The sequence below is a fragment of the Lutra lutra genome, chromosome 9 (assembly GCF_902655055.1).
Source record: "Lutra lutra chromosome 9, mLutLut1.2, whole genome shotgun sequence".
Lineage (NCBI taxonomy): Eukaryota > Metazoa > Chordata > Mammalia > Carnivora > Mustelidae > Lutra > Lutra lutra.
The window spans coordinates 72,773,399-72,791,052 of record NC_062286.1 but is presented as its reverse complement, the minus strand read 5'-3'; the positions used below and the strand labels follow the sequence as shown (position 1 = coordinate 72,791,052).

Below are 17,654 nucleotides of genomic sequence, written 5' to 3'. Positions count from 1 at the left end.
TAAAGGATTTTCTTTGAGGTAATAAAAATGTTCTGAAATTGACTATGGTGATAGTTGCACATGCCTGTGAATATACTAAAAACCACCAAAATGTATTCTTTGAATAACTTCGAATGACTTGTGAATATACTAAAAACCACCAAAATGTATTCTTTGAATGACTTGTGTGCTTGTGTTCTATCTTAATAATGGTGTTTTTCAAAAGCAGGTGAAGGTCAAAGGAAAATAACAGTAGAATTCTAATGCTCATAAAATCTGGAAGGTGTTCCCCGGAGTGTAAGGAGAGGCGCAGGTGGTAGTGGAGGATTGTCTGTTCTTTGTGGGAGTAGAAAGGTAGGTTTTATAAGGAATCCAGACATAGAAATTTGTAAATTGTGGGTTTAGGTTTTTGGCTTTGGAAACAGAGGCTAGGCAATAGCTTTAATCACCCACACGACCTTAGGCAACTCATTTCATCTGGCTTGGCCTCATTTTTCATTCCTAAAGCAAGGAGAGAGAGGAAGCGTATGCTCTCTAAAGTTCATTTAGCGTAAAAGTTCTCTGATTTGAAGAGCAAAACAGATTTGCACAGGTGAAGAATTGACAGATATAGACTTTTAAAAAGAGGGGAAATAGTTTTTGGTGCCTATATTGTGTTGTATATGCTGACTTGCTCAACACTCCAGCTCCTCTGGGCATATATGGAGGCCCATTTGCCAAATCGTAATCTTAGTTAGCTACACCTCACTAAATCAGTTTTCTAAAGTGTATTCTATAGAACGCTTACGGGTTACATAAAATTGGAATGCTTCTGAGAGCCTTTAATATGTACATTGTGAATCTTTAGAATGGGGATAAAGCATGTAGTTTTGCCAAGCCTAAGGTTATGGAAGACTTTTTAAAGTTTGCTTTTTCTTGAGTGTCTTAAAAAAGTAGGGTTATGAGGAATATATTTTGAAAAGTGCTGCAGCAAAGGACTAGTCTTCAAAAGCTTAAGATACTTCTCTTCCAAGAGGGTTTCGTATTTTAACTGCAGAGTCTTAGAAATTAAGACAATTTTGAAGGCTCCCAGAATTACTTTATTAATGGTGGCATTACAACAAGTAGCAGGGGAGATATTTTGGGTGAACTGAGCCATTTTGGTGCTTCTCAAATCATATTATGTAAGAGGTGGACTAGTTAGAGCAAGGTGGGTCAGACTTCAAACCACATCCAAGATGAGACAAGAGAGGTACAGTTCCTCAAATCTCTAAGAAATCTTAGAAAAGAGGCTGTGAGGTCATAAGAGATCACTAAGGATTTTTTTTTTTAAACTCTGTGGAGCTTTTGTAACATCATCAGCAAGGTTCATTAACATTGCATGAAGACAATTTAGGGAGTATCTACAGAGCTCTCCAAGCCTTCATCCAACACTCCATTTTCACATAGCATTCACTTTTTTTTTAAACCTTTACACCTTCAGAAGACGAGCTTCTCCACCTGCTGACAGTTAATTATTTCTAAGGGACTGTCTTCATAGGAAATGTGTAAGGGGCAACAGGGAGTGGAGTTAGCCCCACCAATCACCTCTCCCACAGGCACACAAACAGCTCAAATGGGTCTTGAACGTTATTAGACAACTTCTTGTTATTTTGCAATTTATCAGTGGAAATGACCATTGACATTTACTTTCCAGTCCTCTGTTTATTCATGACCTTGCTCATTCATCTTCTGTCTGTGTGTGTCCTCCCAATTGAGTAGTTACTGAGTACCCTGCCCTGGATGGCTGCAGGAGAGGGATGGACTCTTGGCCCTCAGAGAGCTTACTATATTTGAGAGACAAGATAATATGTAAGATAATATGTAAATTTTACGTGATGGATAACTCCAGAATTGTACATATTTACATGGAGATACAGTATTTAGATTGTTTTTGCTTTAGAGATTCAGAGCACAGGGGGTCCTCTTTGTCTTTTTCATGGTTAGTACAAAGACTGGGCATCTTTAAATTAGGTTTATTAGGAATATTAATTTCATTTCTGACACTGAGGGGCTAAATAAGTTTGGATTAGTTTTTCAGTTACATTTTTCTTTATTTCCAAAATGGGAACAGTGATAGCTATAGTACAAGACTGTTAGGTGAGGTATTAGGAGAAATAAACAGGGTGCTGATATAGTAGGACTTCCTAGATGTTTGTTAAATTTGGTATTTCCTTCTAGTTTGTACTTGCTTGAAGGGACTGTCATTTATTCCTTCATGTATGTATTTTTTTGGGGGGGGGTTATTTTTTTTAGAGAGAGATAGCACAAGCTTGAGCAGGGAGGGGTGGAGACAGAGATAGAGAGAGAGAGAGAATCTCAAGCAGACTCCCTCCTGAGCATGGAGCCAGACATGGGGCTTGATGCCAGGACCTTGAGATCATGACCTGAGCCAAAATCAAGAGTCAGTCACTTAACTGACTGAGCCATTCAGGTACCCTGATTCATTCATGTGTGTATTGAGCATCTACTCTGTACCAGGAATATTCTACATCCTGGAATCCTTGCCATCATGAAACTTTTCTTCTGCTTTCTAGTAGGTGAAAAAATAGCTAAGTACAAAACATTTAAACATCAAATTGCAGTAACCTTATGGAACCTTATGAAAGAAAAATGTACAATGCTAGAGGATTGCTACTATTAGCAGAGTGGTCAAGGAAGACCTCTCTAAGGAGGTAGCATTTTGGAAGATGCTGGAAAGATGAAAGTCAATGAGGGGGGGAAAAAGACATTATAGACAATGAAATGCAAATGAAAAAAAAACACACACACACACCAACAAAACTTCAGGTGGGAAAGAGCTTGGTGTATTGGAAGAGTAGAATGGTGCCCGGGGTGGTTAAGATTAGTGAAGATAGGCAAGTGGCACATGATATGCACTATGCCTGTGGAAAGACAGGTAGAGGTTGGATCATGGAGTGTCTTGTAGCCATGGCAAAGCACAGAAGCTCCAACAAAGAAGGGATTTTGTTTGTTTTACTCAATATTGGCTCTCTCACACCTAGAACATTGCCTGGCATAGGAGATAACATGAAACACAAGCTGAATAAATTTTATTCCAAGTGCAATTCTAAGTAATCGTATGTCGTACTCTTTAAAACTTTATCTAGCTGCTGTGTGAGGCTGGATTGTAGCTTTAAGGGGAACCAGGAGGTAGAAGAGGTTGAGACTATTCTAATAGTTCTAATAGGCAAGAGACAATGATGGTTTGAGCTATAGTGGTAGTAGGGAAGATCAGAAGTAGAGACGTTTATGCTGTATTTTAGGGGTCAGATCTCTAGCACTTGCTGTCAGACTGGATTTGGGTGTGTGGGGGGTTGGTGATATGTGCATTTCTGTAGATGATGAAGCTTGCCAGAGGAGATTCTGAAGCAGTTTTAGGGGAGGGTGATTAATTGTACTATTTTCTACTTGTTTGGTTTTGAAATGCCAGTAAGAGATCCAAGTGGAGATGTCAAGGTTTCAGCTGGTTAATGAAGAGGTCAGGACACGCATATATATATGCTGTTCCTGACCTCTATATATATATATATATATAATATATATATCTATATATATATATATATAGTAGGTGAGGTGATATTTAAAACCATGGACTGGATGATATATCCCTGCAGAGAGTACAGGTGAACAAGAGAAGAGTGTCCAGATGAGGTCTGGGGAACTTCAACATTGAAAGACGGGGTAGCAGTGAAGAACTCAGCACTGATCCAGGTCTGGCATGAGATGTAAGAGGAGGCTAGTGTGGTGTCACAGAAGCTGGAAGTTCAAGGAGAAAACTGTTTCAAGCAAGAGGATGCTCACATGTGTGGAGTGTTCCCGAGAGGCATGTGACATGTGGCTAGGGGAGTGACCATTGATTACTTCTGGAACCTGAATTGCATGACATTCCTCTTATACTCAAATATTTATTTTTTATTTGAAAAAAGATATAACCACAGTATAAAACATACAGAAATAAAGAGAAGTTTACTGGTACCTATGACAAGGAAATTTTCAGTGGTTCCAATGGGAAGAGAACCAGATTCAGTGGGTTGAATAATGAGTGGAGATTCCTGAGAAAAGATGACATAGTAAACAAATACTAAATGTCTGTTTCCTCTTGAAATCCCACTGAGAAGATAGCCATTGTTTTTAAAGGGGTTTTTATAAAGCCGCAAAGCCTCCTGGGAGCTGGTAAGACATCAGGACCCACCCCAGCCTTCCTGAACCAGGATCTGAATTTTCCCAATACATCCTTCTGATTTGCTTCCACATTAAAGTTTGAGAAGTACTGACTTGGCAGACTCTAGGAAATGGAATCCTAAACAGATGTGATTCACCCTGCAGGTCCCTAAAACACTCAGGAATTGGAGGCATTAGCATCCCTGGAAGTAGGAGTGGGGAGGAAACAGGGTCGGGTGGCTAAAATAGAGAGGACTGGTAGAGAGATGAAGAGGCAGCCATGCTTCCCACTGGCAGTAGTCAGGCAAGTGCTTCTTTCCACTAGAGCAAAACAGCAAAGGGCTCTTCTTTAAAGAGAGTAGGACGGATAGTTTCTGGACTGGAGGACACCAGATAATACTGATGACGGCTGAGGCCCTAGCCCTTTGCTTCAGCTACCAGAATGCTGGCATAGGCCTTCACCCTTTGGGTAGAAGCTTGGGAAAATGTTACCCAGGGAATTTGACTAATCCAAGAGGCAAGATTTACATACGGACTCAGCAATTTCCCAACTTAATAGCCCAGCCATTTGTTTCTTTCCCTTTCTTCCTTCCTCCCTCCCTTCATCCTTCTCTCCCTTCTACCCTCCCCACCTTCCCACGCTTTCCCTCCTTCCTTCCGTTGTTCCTTCCTGCTTCCTTTGCTGTTCTTGCTCCCTACCCCCGCCTCCCCCCGCCCTCAATCTCACCGGAGAGCTCTGCTTCCAGAGCTACTTTGTAATTTTCTCCAGAGCTATTTTGTAGTTTTCTTATCTGCCTATCATAACTGTTTGTTCTTTTTTCTCTTGTCTCTAGTATTTGTTTGGAAGAATGAGATGCCATTCCAAGACTGTATGTTCTTACTGAAGGCGCTCAACAGATTTTCACAATCAGGGTCCTGATAAGCAGTTTTGCTACTATATGTAGAATTTCAGCTGACCTCTTTGCTCTTCACCATATTTGCTTTCATTGCCTTTTCAGTTTGTTTTCTAAATTAAAAGGGTGTTTCTTGTTGCGTTTTCCCAGTCTCTCCCCCACCCCCAATATATTTACTTACAGAAATTCTACACAGCTTGCTTACAAAACAAACACCAATTAAATGAAGGTTTCTTTTGCTCCTGCCTTGAAGAGAGATTAGCCTTTGTGGGTGTATGGCGGTGGCCAGGTTTTGGACTGACTCTTGATACTTGCTCAGGTGTTACCTGATTTTGGTGTGATCCTTCTTTTTCATTCAATTTGTTTCTCAATTCTAAAGCTAACATAGACATGCAAAACGGTTTGAAATTTACACAAAAAGAAAATTGCTTACAAGTTCAGGATCACTGAAAAATTCCTTCTTAGCATTCCCCTTTGCTGAAGTTGAAATTTTTAAGTTGTGTCATTTTCAGAAGAGACATCTGGGTTTGTTGAGACTAAGTCTACATGATTACTGGATTTCAGAGACGACACTCAGCTTCTTTGGGGGAAAGCTGGCATACACAGTCTGTTGATTGATGTAGTCTTTTAACCTCCTCTCTCCTGGTAACCACATAATAGTATTCATGAACACAGCCGCGTTGGGGAAAATTATAAAGTTGGCAAAGACAACAGTGCAGATTAAGTTTTCCCTTTTGGTGCTGTTTTCCACCTTCTGTATTATTCTTTTCTATCTCAATTCAAAGGACCCGGTCTCTTGTATTTGCACAACTTGAAAACTTCTAGTCACACTTAAATATCTGAACATCAGTCTGCTCAACCTTACCATAAATTTGCTGGTGTTCGTTGTCATTCTCTTTTATTGAGGTTGGGTTTTGTCCTTGAAAAAATAAAGCAAGGATTTTCTGACCTTTTAAGGATTAGACTGTTGTGGAAGAGGCCCTGCCTGACTCCTGAAAACCAACCCTTGGTAGTCAGAAGAGTCCAATTTAGATGGCACAGACAGATACACCCACTTCTCACTCACTTGGCTCTGGTACGAAACACACACGCACCTTCTTATTGGCTTTTACTAGGCATCTATTCCTTCCAGTTCACACAATCTATGATTTCAGATTGCAACTTGCAGTTAGTTGTGAAATGATTGAGTTTGACAATGACTACTCTGGGTTCTCAGCAGGGATTTTGACTTTTGTGAGTAAAAGTGAGGAAAAACAGTATTGTTATTATTTCTTGGATGTTCTTCTCTTAAAACAACTCCATGAGAACAGGCACCATGCCTCTCCTGTTGATCCTTTTTTTTTTCCTGAGAGCCTAGCACAGTGCCTTGTACAAAGATAATCAAATTATTTGCCATTGAAGGAAAGCTTAATGAAAAAAGGAGCATCTTTACTTTGGTCTCAAAAACTGAATAATACTGAAGTAACATACTTGAGGTTGGAGAATAGAATATCTATCTGGGAACAGAAAGTAGTGCATGAAGCAAAGATTTAAGGGCATGGAAGATAAGAGTGAGGACAGGAGAGCTAATCTGAGGCCAAAGTATGGAAGACCTTAATGTCCAATGTAGGACTTGGGGCTTTTGTCCTAACTGTGTATTGGAGCCCACAGAGGAATTAAATGAGAGCAAGAGCTCAGAGCAAGGAGCTGGAGGGCAGCCGATGGAAGGCACAGAAACCAGTTCAGAAGCTGTTATTGTAAGATGGTAAGGAACACACGAGTAGAGGGAAGGCTGTCTTCCAGGGATGTGATCCATCATCCGAACCCAAATTTAGTAGACTTTATCAGAAGGGACAGAATATTTTAAACTGGGGTCACTCCTGAAGAATCTAGTGCTCCAGGCTTTGGCTTTTCCTCATGAGGGGCCTCTCTTTTTCATACCCTTCTTATTCTGGGAGGACTGTGGATGAAATGTTCAGTGACCTCCAGTCAACCCTCATTTACTGAGTTCCAGTCATTGCTGGGGATGGGATCTCCCACAAATCTTTGTTTAAACCCCCTTGCCAAATTGAAAATAACAAGAGAGAGGAGTATCTGTATGAGGTTTCGTGTGTGGATTTCAAAACAAAACTGTCTACTGAGCCTAAAGGAACCCTGCTCAACTCCCACCCCCCTAAATCCCCCAACTGAAATCACAGGATTGAGGAGTATATGCCTGCTGGACTCTGAGACCTAGAAAAAGCTTATCGGCTTTGGGAGGTTTGGTGCCTGAAGATGTTTGTCACATCGAAGCACTTTAGAATGGAGTGAAATTTTGGCATTACTTTACTTCAAGCTTCCACCAATGTACTGACAAATTTTCTTTCTGATTCCCTCTATTAATTGATCTCTCTGTCACTTAAATGTAGCTTAAATGTCACTTAAATGTATATGTTCCTATATTTTAGAGGTATTCATCAACTTTTGCATTAGTGGGATACCAACATTGTCTAATACTGTTTATTTTCCACTATTTCTGACATAGCATTCTGTGATGACTCAGTGTTAGCTCTTGCTGAAAGGGTCTGGGAGAAGGGATGAAAGTGTGGGTTCAAGCTACTTCTAAGACTAAAAATATCATTGAGTTCAACTATGGCAAGGGTTTGGTTACTTTATTCCTATTTTTTTTTTTTTTTTTTTTTTTTGCACATCACTTGAAATTTTTCAGATCAGTTGGCCTATTCCGTATGAAAGAACAAGGTAATGGCATGTTCAGGTCGAACACACAAAACATGCTCTGAGATATTTCGGGGGGAGGTCAGATTAATAACAAACATCCAGATCTCATTATAATCAGATCCTAAGCAATTAAAAATAATTACTTTCTTTCCTAGCTGACCTTGTGGGGTATATAAGCTAGAGTCAAGTCTAAATAAAGCTAAATTGGAGAGTCTAAATCTAACAGCTTAAAAATAAAAGTATAGGCCAGTCAACCATAGTGACTAGATAACCCAATTAGTGGCTTTGGGGAAGGATAATCAAAAGTTAAATGAATTTCCCATTTACTGCCAGCATATCTTGCTTCTGAAGCCTAGGCTTCTTTGGTAGAGGACTTGGGTGAAGAAGGACAACTCTCACCTTTAGGGTAAACAAGGGATTTTATCATCACCCAGCTAGTGGAATTTTGCTCTCTCAAGCCCCTACTCTTCAATTACCAATAATGACTCTGTAAATTATAGCTCTCAGCCAATTCTCAGGGTAGAGTTCATCTTGTATTTTAAAGGATTCTTTCCCTGCGATATAATTTCTACTTTTCCCCTTTCAAGGTACCGCATTATATAGTTCCCCCTTTGGTCATTTTCCTGGTTCCTCCATGGGGAATATAAACGTCCCCTACCCCCAGCCCAATTAAATTCCAAATGTTGGACATACATATACCATTTCTCACTAAAGTAGGTACAAGATTTTGTTTTGAGAGAAAGGATTATGTATGCATTAACATAAAAAACTGTGCTGTTTTTTTCCTTCAAAGAAATATCTAAACAAGACAGTAGAGTCTCAGGATATGGGCCACCGGGGGTAATCTTCACAGTGGGGTGTTTGGTTTTGATATCCAGATAGAACTACAGTAATCAAAGCACATCTGGAAACCTCACATTCAGGGTCTGGAATCTGACCTTAATTGGCAAAAATTATATTTCTTTGAACATTTCTGCCTGGTTTAAAGTGATTTTGTTTAGGCAATGTCGCTTATCTTTTCAATATTCTTGTTAGGTATAGAGAAGCAAGTATTATTACTTATGTCAGGAGAATTGAGTGACGTGCTTGGAATACAGAATGTTCAACTTTTTAACTTAGACTTTGTTCCTGATCTTTGTATCTTTCTGAATAAATTAATTGATTCTAGAATGACATACAGGCATTTTCCTAAAACAAGCACATAAAAAAGGCAAGGAAAATAAGAAAGCTATCAAATCCTATAGTAGCTCACCACAGGGAGAGCAATAATCATCTTTTATAAGAATCTTTTCCTTAGTACTGAGGAATGGAGCAAATAAACAGATATAATTCCCCCTGATTTATTGTATCATTTGTTCTACATGTAATTGAGGGCCCAGAACATACATCACACAATAAAGAATACAAAAGAAATTTTCACTACAGTGGAGGAAATAGGACACACATGAAAAAATAAGGACAAAGTAAGATGAAGTGCAAAATGAATTGTACTAGCATTCGGATTAAATAAAGATGAAGTGGTCAGGGAAGACTTCATCAAGGAGGCAACCTTTGAGCAAGGTGATCATAAGTAGGTTGGATTTTAAGAGGCAAGAAAGAAGAAACTGAGGATAGTATAAACAGGAGGCATGACATGAAGACACAAGGAGGCAGAAATGCACAAACTGAGCTTAGGAGTGAGTCTTCATCAGTCTTACAGAGTAGATGGCTCCTGTTGGAGAGGAGTGAGAAGCAGTCAGAAAAATGAGCCATTGAGTGAGTTTGAATGGGGGAATCATAACTTGGTGGCAATTGTATTTTAGGGAGAAAAATTCAATGACCGTGTGCAGACTGGTTTAGAGAAGAGAGCAATTGACTAAAGGGAGATAAAGTAGGACATAATTATATAATCCTGACTTTAGATGTTCAGGGCCCAAACAGATGTTGGAAATAAAGAAAGAATTACTAATGGGGGTCCCTCGGTGCCTCAGTCATTTGAGCTTCTGACTCTTGGTTTCTGCTCAGGTCATGATCTTGTTGTAAGATCAGGCCCCCCGTTGGGCCCCACACTCAGCGGGGAGTCTTCTTGAGATTCTCTCCCTCCCTCTCCCTCTGTCCCTTCCTCCACTTGCATGTGCCCACTCTCTCGTCCTCAAATAAATAAAATAAATCTTAAAAAAAAAAAGAATTATTGGTAGTAGCAATAGGAAGGGAGTTTATAAAACTGATTGGATATGGGCAATCAAGAGAGTGAGCCATTAATACCCAACAAATCCAGAAGTCAGGAGTGGTTTTTACTCGTCTTATAATCCATTGTTTTCTTTTTCCTTTCTTCACCTCAGTCTAAGTAACACCTAGTTTCCACATGGCTATAGTCCTCACAACCATCTTCTTTATGAGAACACACTACATTCTTAAATAGCAGCTTCTCAGACACAAAGCCCTGGAACCCCAGCCAAAGACTTGCCTCCAGCTGATACTGAACACTGAACTGGGAGTTAGGAGGTCCAGGCTGCAGCTCCAGACTTGACAAGGGATTCATTCTGGTGGCTGGGGTTGGATAGACCAGCCTTCGGAGTAGCCTTTCTTAGAGTGTGTTCTGCAGAATATTAATCCCAGAATTGCTTTCAGAGGGGAAAAATGCACAATTAAACTTGTTTGCACACATCTAAAGCTCCATTTCCCTTTTGAAGATCACAGAACTTTATTGGCACAGAAAAAGTCTTCCTTTTGGCACACAGTGCTGATACATCCTCAGAACTAAGGAAAGACAAAAGTAGCTCATAGCTAAACAGTAATCTGTGATTCTGGAATAAGGTGAGTGATCTAAACCAAAGCAGCAAAACAAGAAATAAAAGGCAAAGGGAGAAATTAAAACAAAAAACTATAATTAGATAATTAAAAGTAAAGGCGGGTCATTTGAGATTACAATGAGATACAAGAACTTGATAGGAAGAGAGGGGTCAACACAGGCAGTCTATAATAAAATCTCAACACTGATCTCCCTGAGTCAAAAGGAACCTCCAGCGGACCCTTTTCTCCTCTTAGTAATGAGGTCGGCTGAACCTGCTTAAGAAAAAGATGGCTGTACCTATGCTGCAACTTAGAGCTAAATTTTCGGATTTTGAATGGGTGTTCACATTCTCCCTAGAAATTGTTAACTCCAGGAAGAATAAAGCAAGATTGAAGTGTCCTTTCTAGATTGACTGACCGCCTCCAATTGAAACTGAGTTTCTAGGGTAAGTCAGAAATCAAATTTCCTTTGACTGTGGTCAGAATGAAACTTCCCTGAGTTCTTGGCAAATATTGAAAGCCTAAAAGAACACATTTTCTTACTCAGAAAATAAGTGCATAGAAAGTAAGTGCTTCAGCCACTGGGAGAAGGAGGAGATCATTTTTAAGTAAGAGATTATAAACTGTCTCAGAGTTACAAAGATCTCTGCATCAGTTGTTGAAAACATTCTCATACCTACTGATTCATTTGGTCATCGTGAATGCCCTCTGGCATTTGTTTGTTTTTCCTAGTGTTCAACAGATGACTACAGCAAGGACCACCACCACCACCAGTACCCAAGAGGCATTGCTCTAGGTGTTAAATATCCATTGTCCCATATAGTCCTCACAGCAACTCTTTGAGAAAGGCTCACATTACAGTTTCCATTACACAGCCATGAGACTATGTGGTAGAGCAAAGAAGAGTGTCATAGCCTGGGTTCAAACTTCAGTCTCTTGGATTCTAAAGACTATTCTATAGTATCTCTGACTTGTCAAAAACAGTAAGAAGCTCCCCTGTGAACATTGCCTTGCAAGTCCCTCCATTCCTGCCCTAGCTCACCTAGTTCAGTACTTTCTCTATGGTGCCATGTTGTTTCAGGCTGTCTCAACCCCACTTAAGCCAGTAAGACTTAGCCACTTTTAGCTACCGTCTAAATCAGAGATGGATAATTGATAACCTGTGGGTCAAAGTGGGCCTGCCCTCTGTTTTTCTGTGGCTCATGAACTGAGATTATTTCTTACCTTTTACATGAAAAAAAAAAATCAAAAGAAGAATATTTTGGGACATGCGACCATGATACAAAATTCAAATTTCAGTGGGAAAAATAGGGTTTTGCTGGAAAACAGCCATGCTTGTTGCATTTTGTCCTTGGCACCTTTCCTACAACTGTGACAGTTGAGTAGTCACAGCAGAGACTTATGGCCCATAAAGCCTAAAGTATTTATTACTGGGTCTTAAGCAAAAAACTACTGACCTCTGGGCAAATCTAAGGGACATCTTTGTTTGAAGAGGAACAAATGAAAGGAGTCCCAGGCTTTCATTATACACAGCACAGAAGACACACGAGCACAGGCTCAAGTTTGGATTCCAGCTCTGCCGTCCAGGAGCCACAGGGCTGACAGCGTCCGAGTTATTGAACTTTTGGGCTCTTTGGTTTGTCTCATGTGAAAAATGGAGCAATAATACCAAACTTGCAGTTCTGTTGTGAACTTTTAATAAAGTATTTTGTGTAGAGTTTCAGGCAAATGGTATAGTCCCTTTTGTAAATGGAATGCACCTGCCTGTTGGTGGTGCTTTCCTCTTGCTTTGCCGTTAATATTAACATGGGCAGATGGCTGGGAATTAGGAACCTCTCGTGATAGCTGGCATGTATATAAAATGAGAGTGCTGCAAGGTAGATGGAATGATAGGATAAATTGTACATGGTAAGAGGTAACCGTTGCTTTCTCCTGGGTGAATCTGACTATGAAGCTGTGATTTGGTGATGGATTAATCTGTTGCACTCATTGAAGCCCAGCTATTCCATCCACCTCCACCTGATGTGATCATCATTAAAGTCAACACCCAAATGCAGAAGACTGCAAGGTGAATTAGAAATATGTAGTTGAACAAGCCATTTCATCTTTCCTCTGCCGGTGTTTCAGATAAGCCCCACCCAATCCTTTTAAAAACAAAAATTAAAAATTATTGTTCTTGCATTCTAACTCAACATCTGAGTTCTAGTTCACTTGACATTTTATCTGCTCTACAGTGATGAACACACTAACCTCAAAAATACCCTCAAATAATTTTTCTACACCTAACGACTAAAGCAACATTTATCTTGGTTGGTTATTTGCCAATAACAGGCAAATACTTTCTTCCCTTCCTTAGTTTTATGCAACTTTGTCCCCTAGTATATACACTGAAGGGAGGGGTTCACCCAGAGCTAGCATTTATCAAGAGTGATAAACACACGCTCTCCTACAATCTCTTTCTCAGTTGCAAAGTGCTCTTGGACAGAGATATATTTTAGTCATTTATATCTTAGTATGAATTACTTTCCAAAAACCATACTCCTGTTCCTCCCATACTATATGCACATACTCCCTGAGGTTTGGAGTTTGGGAATGAATTTTCTTCTTTTCTTTCCTCCCTTCTTTTCTTTCCTTCTTCATGTTTTCTATGCAGAATGAAAAAAATCTCTCTTCTGATAAAGAGATGTCAGAAAGTAGATGGTCTAGTGCAGAAGGGAGTTTGGGATGCATGAGTATCACCCTAAAATTAAGCCGTGATAGGGTTCGTCTGCTGTAGCAGTTGGTTGGCACTGTTAGGCTCATCCAGAAACATTGGAAGAAGTAGAGAGGTAGAAATGGGTATGTTTGTGAGGGAGCTATATTTTCTAGTATTAGCAATAATCCAACCAAACTGCTTGTGTTAAAACCATTTAGAAGTGAAGAACTTGAGGTTCAGAAAGGGTTAAACAATTACTCAAAGTTGCTTAGGAGCAAGTGACTTCTTATAGGAGCTCAAGTGTGTTGACCTTCTCCTGTGTTTGTAATGACCCAATAAACCAAATTTTGCATAGGCACGTTCCTCCCCATAATCAGGAATATTTGTCTCATTGGAAGCAGCGTAGCCAAAACACAGAGCTGACTAGTTATTTTCTCTGCCCCTGCAGCAGCCTCTGCATAGGAACTGAGGACTTGAGATGACCAGGGAAAAAGTAGCAAGCATGACTAACCAAGTGTGTGACCATTTGTCCCTGAGTGACAACCTGAAATGCACCACCATGTTTGAGTATAGTGTTGGTAATTGTGAACTGAATAGACGACTATACTTTGCAGTCAAATAAGAGTCATCTGTAGCTTTATGGAACCAAGAGTGAAACAGGCTTCCAGAATAGTGGCTTCTCTTTAACATCCTTGGACTGAGTTTATCTACAACTTCTGAGCCTAACAACCTACTAGTACTCCGGGAAAGTAGAAATTGGACAGTCAGAATAGGGTTTGGGGGAAAGAACAGTAGACTATGAGTCAAAAGGCCTGATTTCTCATTTTGGCTGTGCCTTGACTCATCAAAAGAGATTGGACAAAGCTCTTGACCCTCTGGACCCCAGAATCCTCATTTGTAAAATGAAGAGATAGAGTGAAATGATGTCTAAGATCTTGTCCTACTCTCAGAGTCTATGGACTTCCTATTAAAATAGTTCAGTGACATTCTAAAGTTGTGAATCACATTTTCCCAGTTGTATGAAAGATGATGCAGTATTTTTTCCTGCTCACTCCCCGCTCTCCTTTTCTCTCTCTCTTTCTCACACCCCTTCCCCTCTCCTCTAACTCTGTTTCCCCGGGAAGCAGAAACTCAGTTCAGGAGTTATCTGCTGGAGCCTCCAAAGCGACAGTGACTCGTGCCTTCTTGAAATTCAGTGTCTTTAGGAGACACGTTGTATATGCCACTTAAATCATGACTGTCTTTCTGCCTCTAATTCCAGGTCTTCAAAGTTTCTAGGTTTTCTTAGTTTTACTTTTCTGGTTCTACCAAAGACAGTTTGGAACCCAAGAGCAAATGTGTTGAAAAGACTCAAATATCTTCTTTTTGCCTTTGGATTGAGCTTTCCACACTGCTCTTTCCTGGCAGCTGCTCAGACAAAATCTTTCTAAGATCCTGGGAGAGCTGCAAGCAGGGGTGTTAGGCTGGGGGAGTCTGTTTTACTCAAGCCCTTGGTCAGGGCAGAAATAATTCAGTCCACAGTTATCAGCCTAATGTGAAAATAGTAATAGCATACAACACACAGACGCCAGCCCCACCGTTGTTCCCGCTGCCTCGGATACTCACAGTTCAACGGCATTCCTGGGAGGTCGGAGGAATCTCTGTCACTTTGCTCTCTTGGCAGAGAAAAACCCTGTGAGAGCAGTGACAGATCTGATGGTGACATCCTGAGCTTAAGCTCAGGAATGCCAGCAAGGCGACCAGGAGCAAGGCCATACTTATTCATCCATCCACCTGCTTTCTTCCTGCATCTGCAGAGAAAAATCACAGATTTCAGAAGCTTCACACAGCGCCCTTATGAGAAGAGATCTGCCAGGGTCATGTGACCCACTATGGACTCCCCCCCCCCCCCCCCCCCCCCCCCCCCCCCCCCCGTCACTTCCAGACAAAGAGCAAAATTCCTGCGTGTCATTAATGATTTCCAGGGCAAGATAAGCTACTCCCTTATCCTTTCTTGTACGCTGACCCAAGGGAGAGAGGAAATAGAACCTTAATGCATGTCTGGAATAGTTTACATTAATTATACTATAGAAGTGTCCCTGCTGATCACTAGTCTCTCTTCAAGAAAGTGATATGATTGACTTTCTCCAAAACAGACATGACCTACGACATGAAACATCAGTAAGAGTGTCACTCAGTGAGGGACAGAGACTCGTCTCCAGTCTTGGCGTCAACATTTTCCTCCAGCCCACTTGGTATAAAACCGTAATTTCTGGATAGTAGTCATGATTCCTCTTTCTTGCTATAATTAATAACCAAAAATGGTGTTGCTTAGAAGGGGTGGGCTAGTGAGTGCTGGGCAGATATCCCAGGGAGAGGGCACCTCTGAAAGGGTGTCCAAAGAGATAATGGACTTATCTGAGTGATTTGAGGAACAGGCGGTATTTTCACTGTGGATTTTGTGGACACTCCACCCTCCGTTGTGGATCCTTCTGGCTTCTCTCATGTTCAGGCTCAGAAGATTGCCCTTGCCTTTGAGACATTGGCATGAATGAATTTCTTTCATTTTATTTTTCTTTTGAAAATCTATGCTTTTAAGTTAATTAAAAATGGCCCCTCTAGGTGACAGTCCTGGCATTTTGACGGGCATTCTTGATCTTCTTGATGGTGCGGGATCTGGCAACATTTGGTAACACTTTCCGGAAAGTGGCCTTCTACTTCCAACTCTAGAATATATAAAGATTAAAAGGCAGAATATTTTCTAAGATACTACCTACAATTTATTACTTGCTAAAATTAGTTTCAGCACTATCTTTAAGTAATTAGTTTCATAAAATTGAGTTAGGTGGAAATACTAAACATATATTTTTCCATCTCCTCCTTCCACCTACCTCACCAAGGAGTAAAGACTTAAAATGAAAGGATTAAATTATCATTAAGGGGGAAACAGAAGAAGCACGCTATTTTTAGGATGAAACTATTCCCTACTTTCCTCTGGGAGCAACTGATTCATTCTAATTCCAGTATTAGAAGATCAGGGCAGTATTTATATGGACTCTCTATGGTTCCAATTTTGGCTAAGGTGAATAGTTAAATTATTTCACTCAACAGTTGATCTACAGAATAATAGTCTTTCAGATGTGGAAGGGATTTAATATAATCAGTCAACTAATGCTTTGGTTCACTCTAAAATATTCACAGCAATTTAAAAGGATTTACCTCCCTATGCTTGATTAACTCCAGTGATAAAAACAAAAAACAAAAAAACAAAAACCCAAACTCATTACCAGTAGAAACTCCCACCTATAACCCTCCCCACAAATCCCCACTTAGACCTGTAGAACTCCAATTGTATTTAGATTAGACCATCTATAATGAGCACAAATCTTTTTAAAATGGAGAGTTTGATTCTAAAATTACTTCATGTTCACAACTTATATTATAACATATTTAAATAAAATAAATGAAACTTATTAAGCAAAGTAATTGAATAGTTGTGGTGTGAAGAAATGGGACATAACCAATGCCACCGCCTCTATTTAGTTGCTCCTTCCAATTTCCTCTGATGTTCCTTCGCCCAGAAGTGATCACTAAAGTGAATTTTGTGATTTAAAATTTTTAAAAATTTTATCATCAAACTATGAATCTCCAAATAATATGTTGCATGATTTTGCCTTTTTTCTGATTTTATACAAAGCTTATCAGTCTTTAAGTAGTCTTTTTTACTTATTTTACCCTAACTTGATATTTTTTCTTTTCCTTTTTTAATATTTTTTAAACTTAAATCCAATTAATTAACATATAGTGTATTATTAGTTTCAAAGGTAGAGTTCAGTGATTCATCAGTCTTACATAATACCCAGTGCTCATTACATTATGTGCCCTCCTTAATGTCCATCACCTGGGTATGTCATCGCTCGCAGCCCCTTCCCCTCCAGCAAACTTCAGTTTGTTTCCTATGATTAAGAGTGTCTTACAGTTTGTCTCCCTCTCTGATTTCATCTTGTTTCATTTTTTCCTCCCTTCCCCTGTGATCCTCTGTTTTGTTCTAACTTGACATTTTTAAGAACCACCCATTTATTATGTTACAGGTAGACGTAGTTAATTAATTTTCATTACTGTATAATATCCCCATGTGTAAATATGCTATAATTTATGTCTTCATTCTCATGTGATCCATCTTTATGCTGAGCTCAGGAAAATATTCTCCTTTTTTTTCCCTTAAAAATTTTATAGTTTGGTTCTGCACATTTAAGACTTTAATCTGTTTGACAGTGATAATTATATGTAGTATGAATCAGGAACTCAATTTCAGTGTTATCCAGTGACTTAGAATTTTTATCCACATGAATAAACAATTATTTCAGAACTATTTAGTGAATAGACACTTTCCCCCTCATCTGTAAAAACTATTTTTCTTTTATCTTAGTAACTGTTTTGCATGGGTTTTTGTTTGA

General features: G+C 39.7%; 1 protein-coding gene across 1 annotated transcript in view; it reads right to left on the bottom strand.

Annotated features, from left to right (window-relative positions):
• The window catches only part of FSHR (follicle stimulating hormone receptor), a 159,017-nt gene extending 143,975 nt beyond the window's left edge, over positions 1-15,042 (bottom strand). Inside the window, 2 exon segments of the mRNA XM_047745358.1 lie at positions 14,824-14,844; positions 14,846-15,042. Coding sequence (XP_047601314.1) covers positions 14,824-14,844; positions 14,846-14,973 — 149 coding nt within the window. The 5' untranslated portion in view covers positions 14,974-15,042.
• Positions 15,043-17,654: the final 2,612 nt, after the last annotated feature.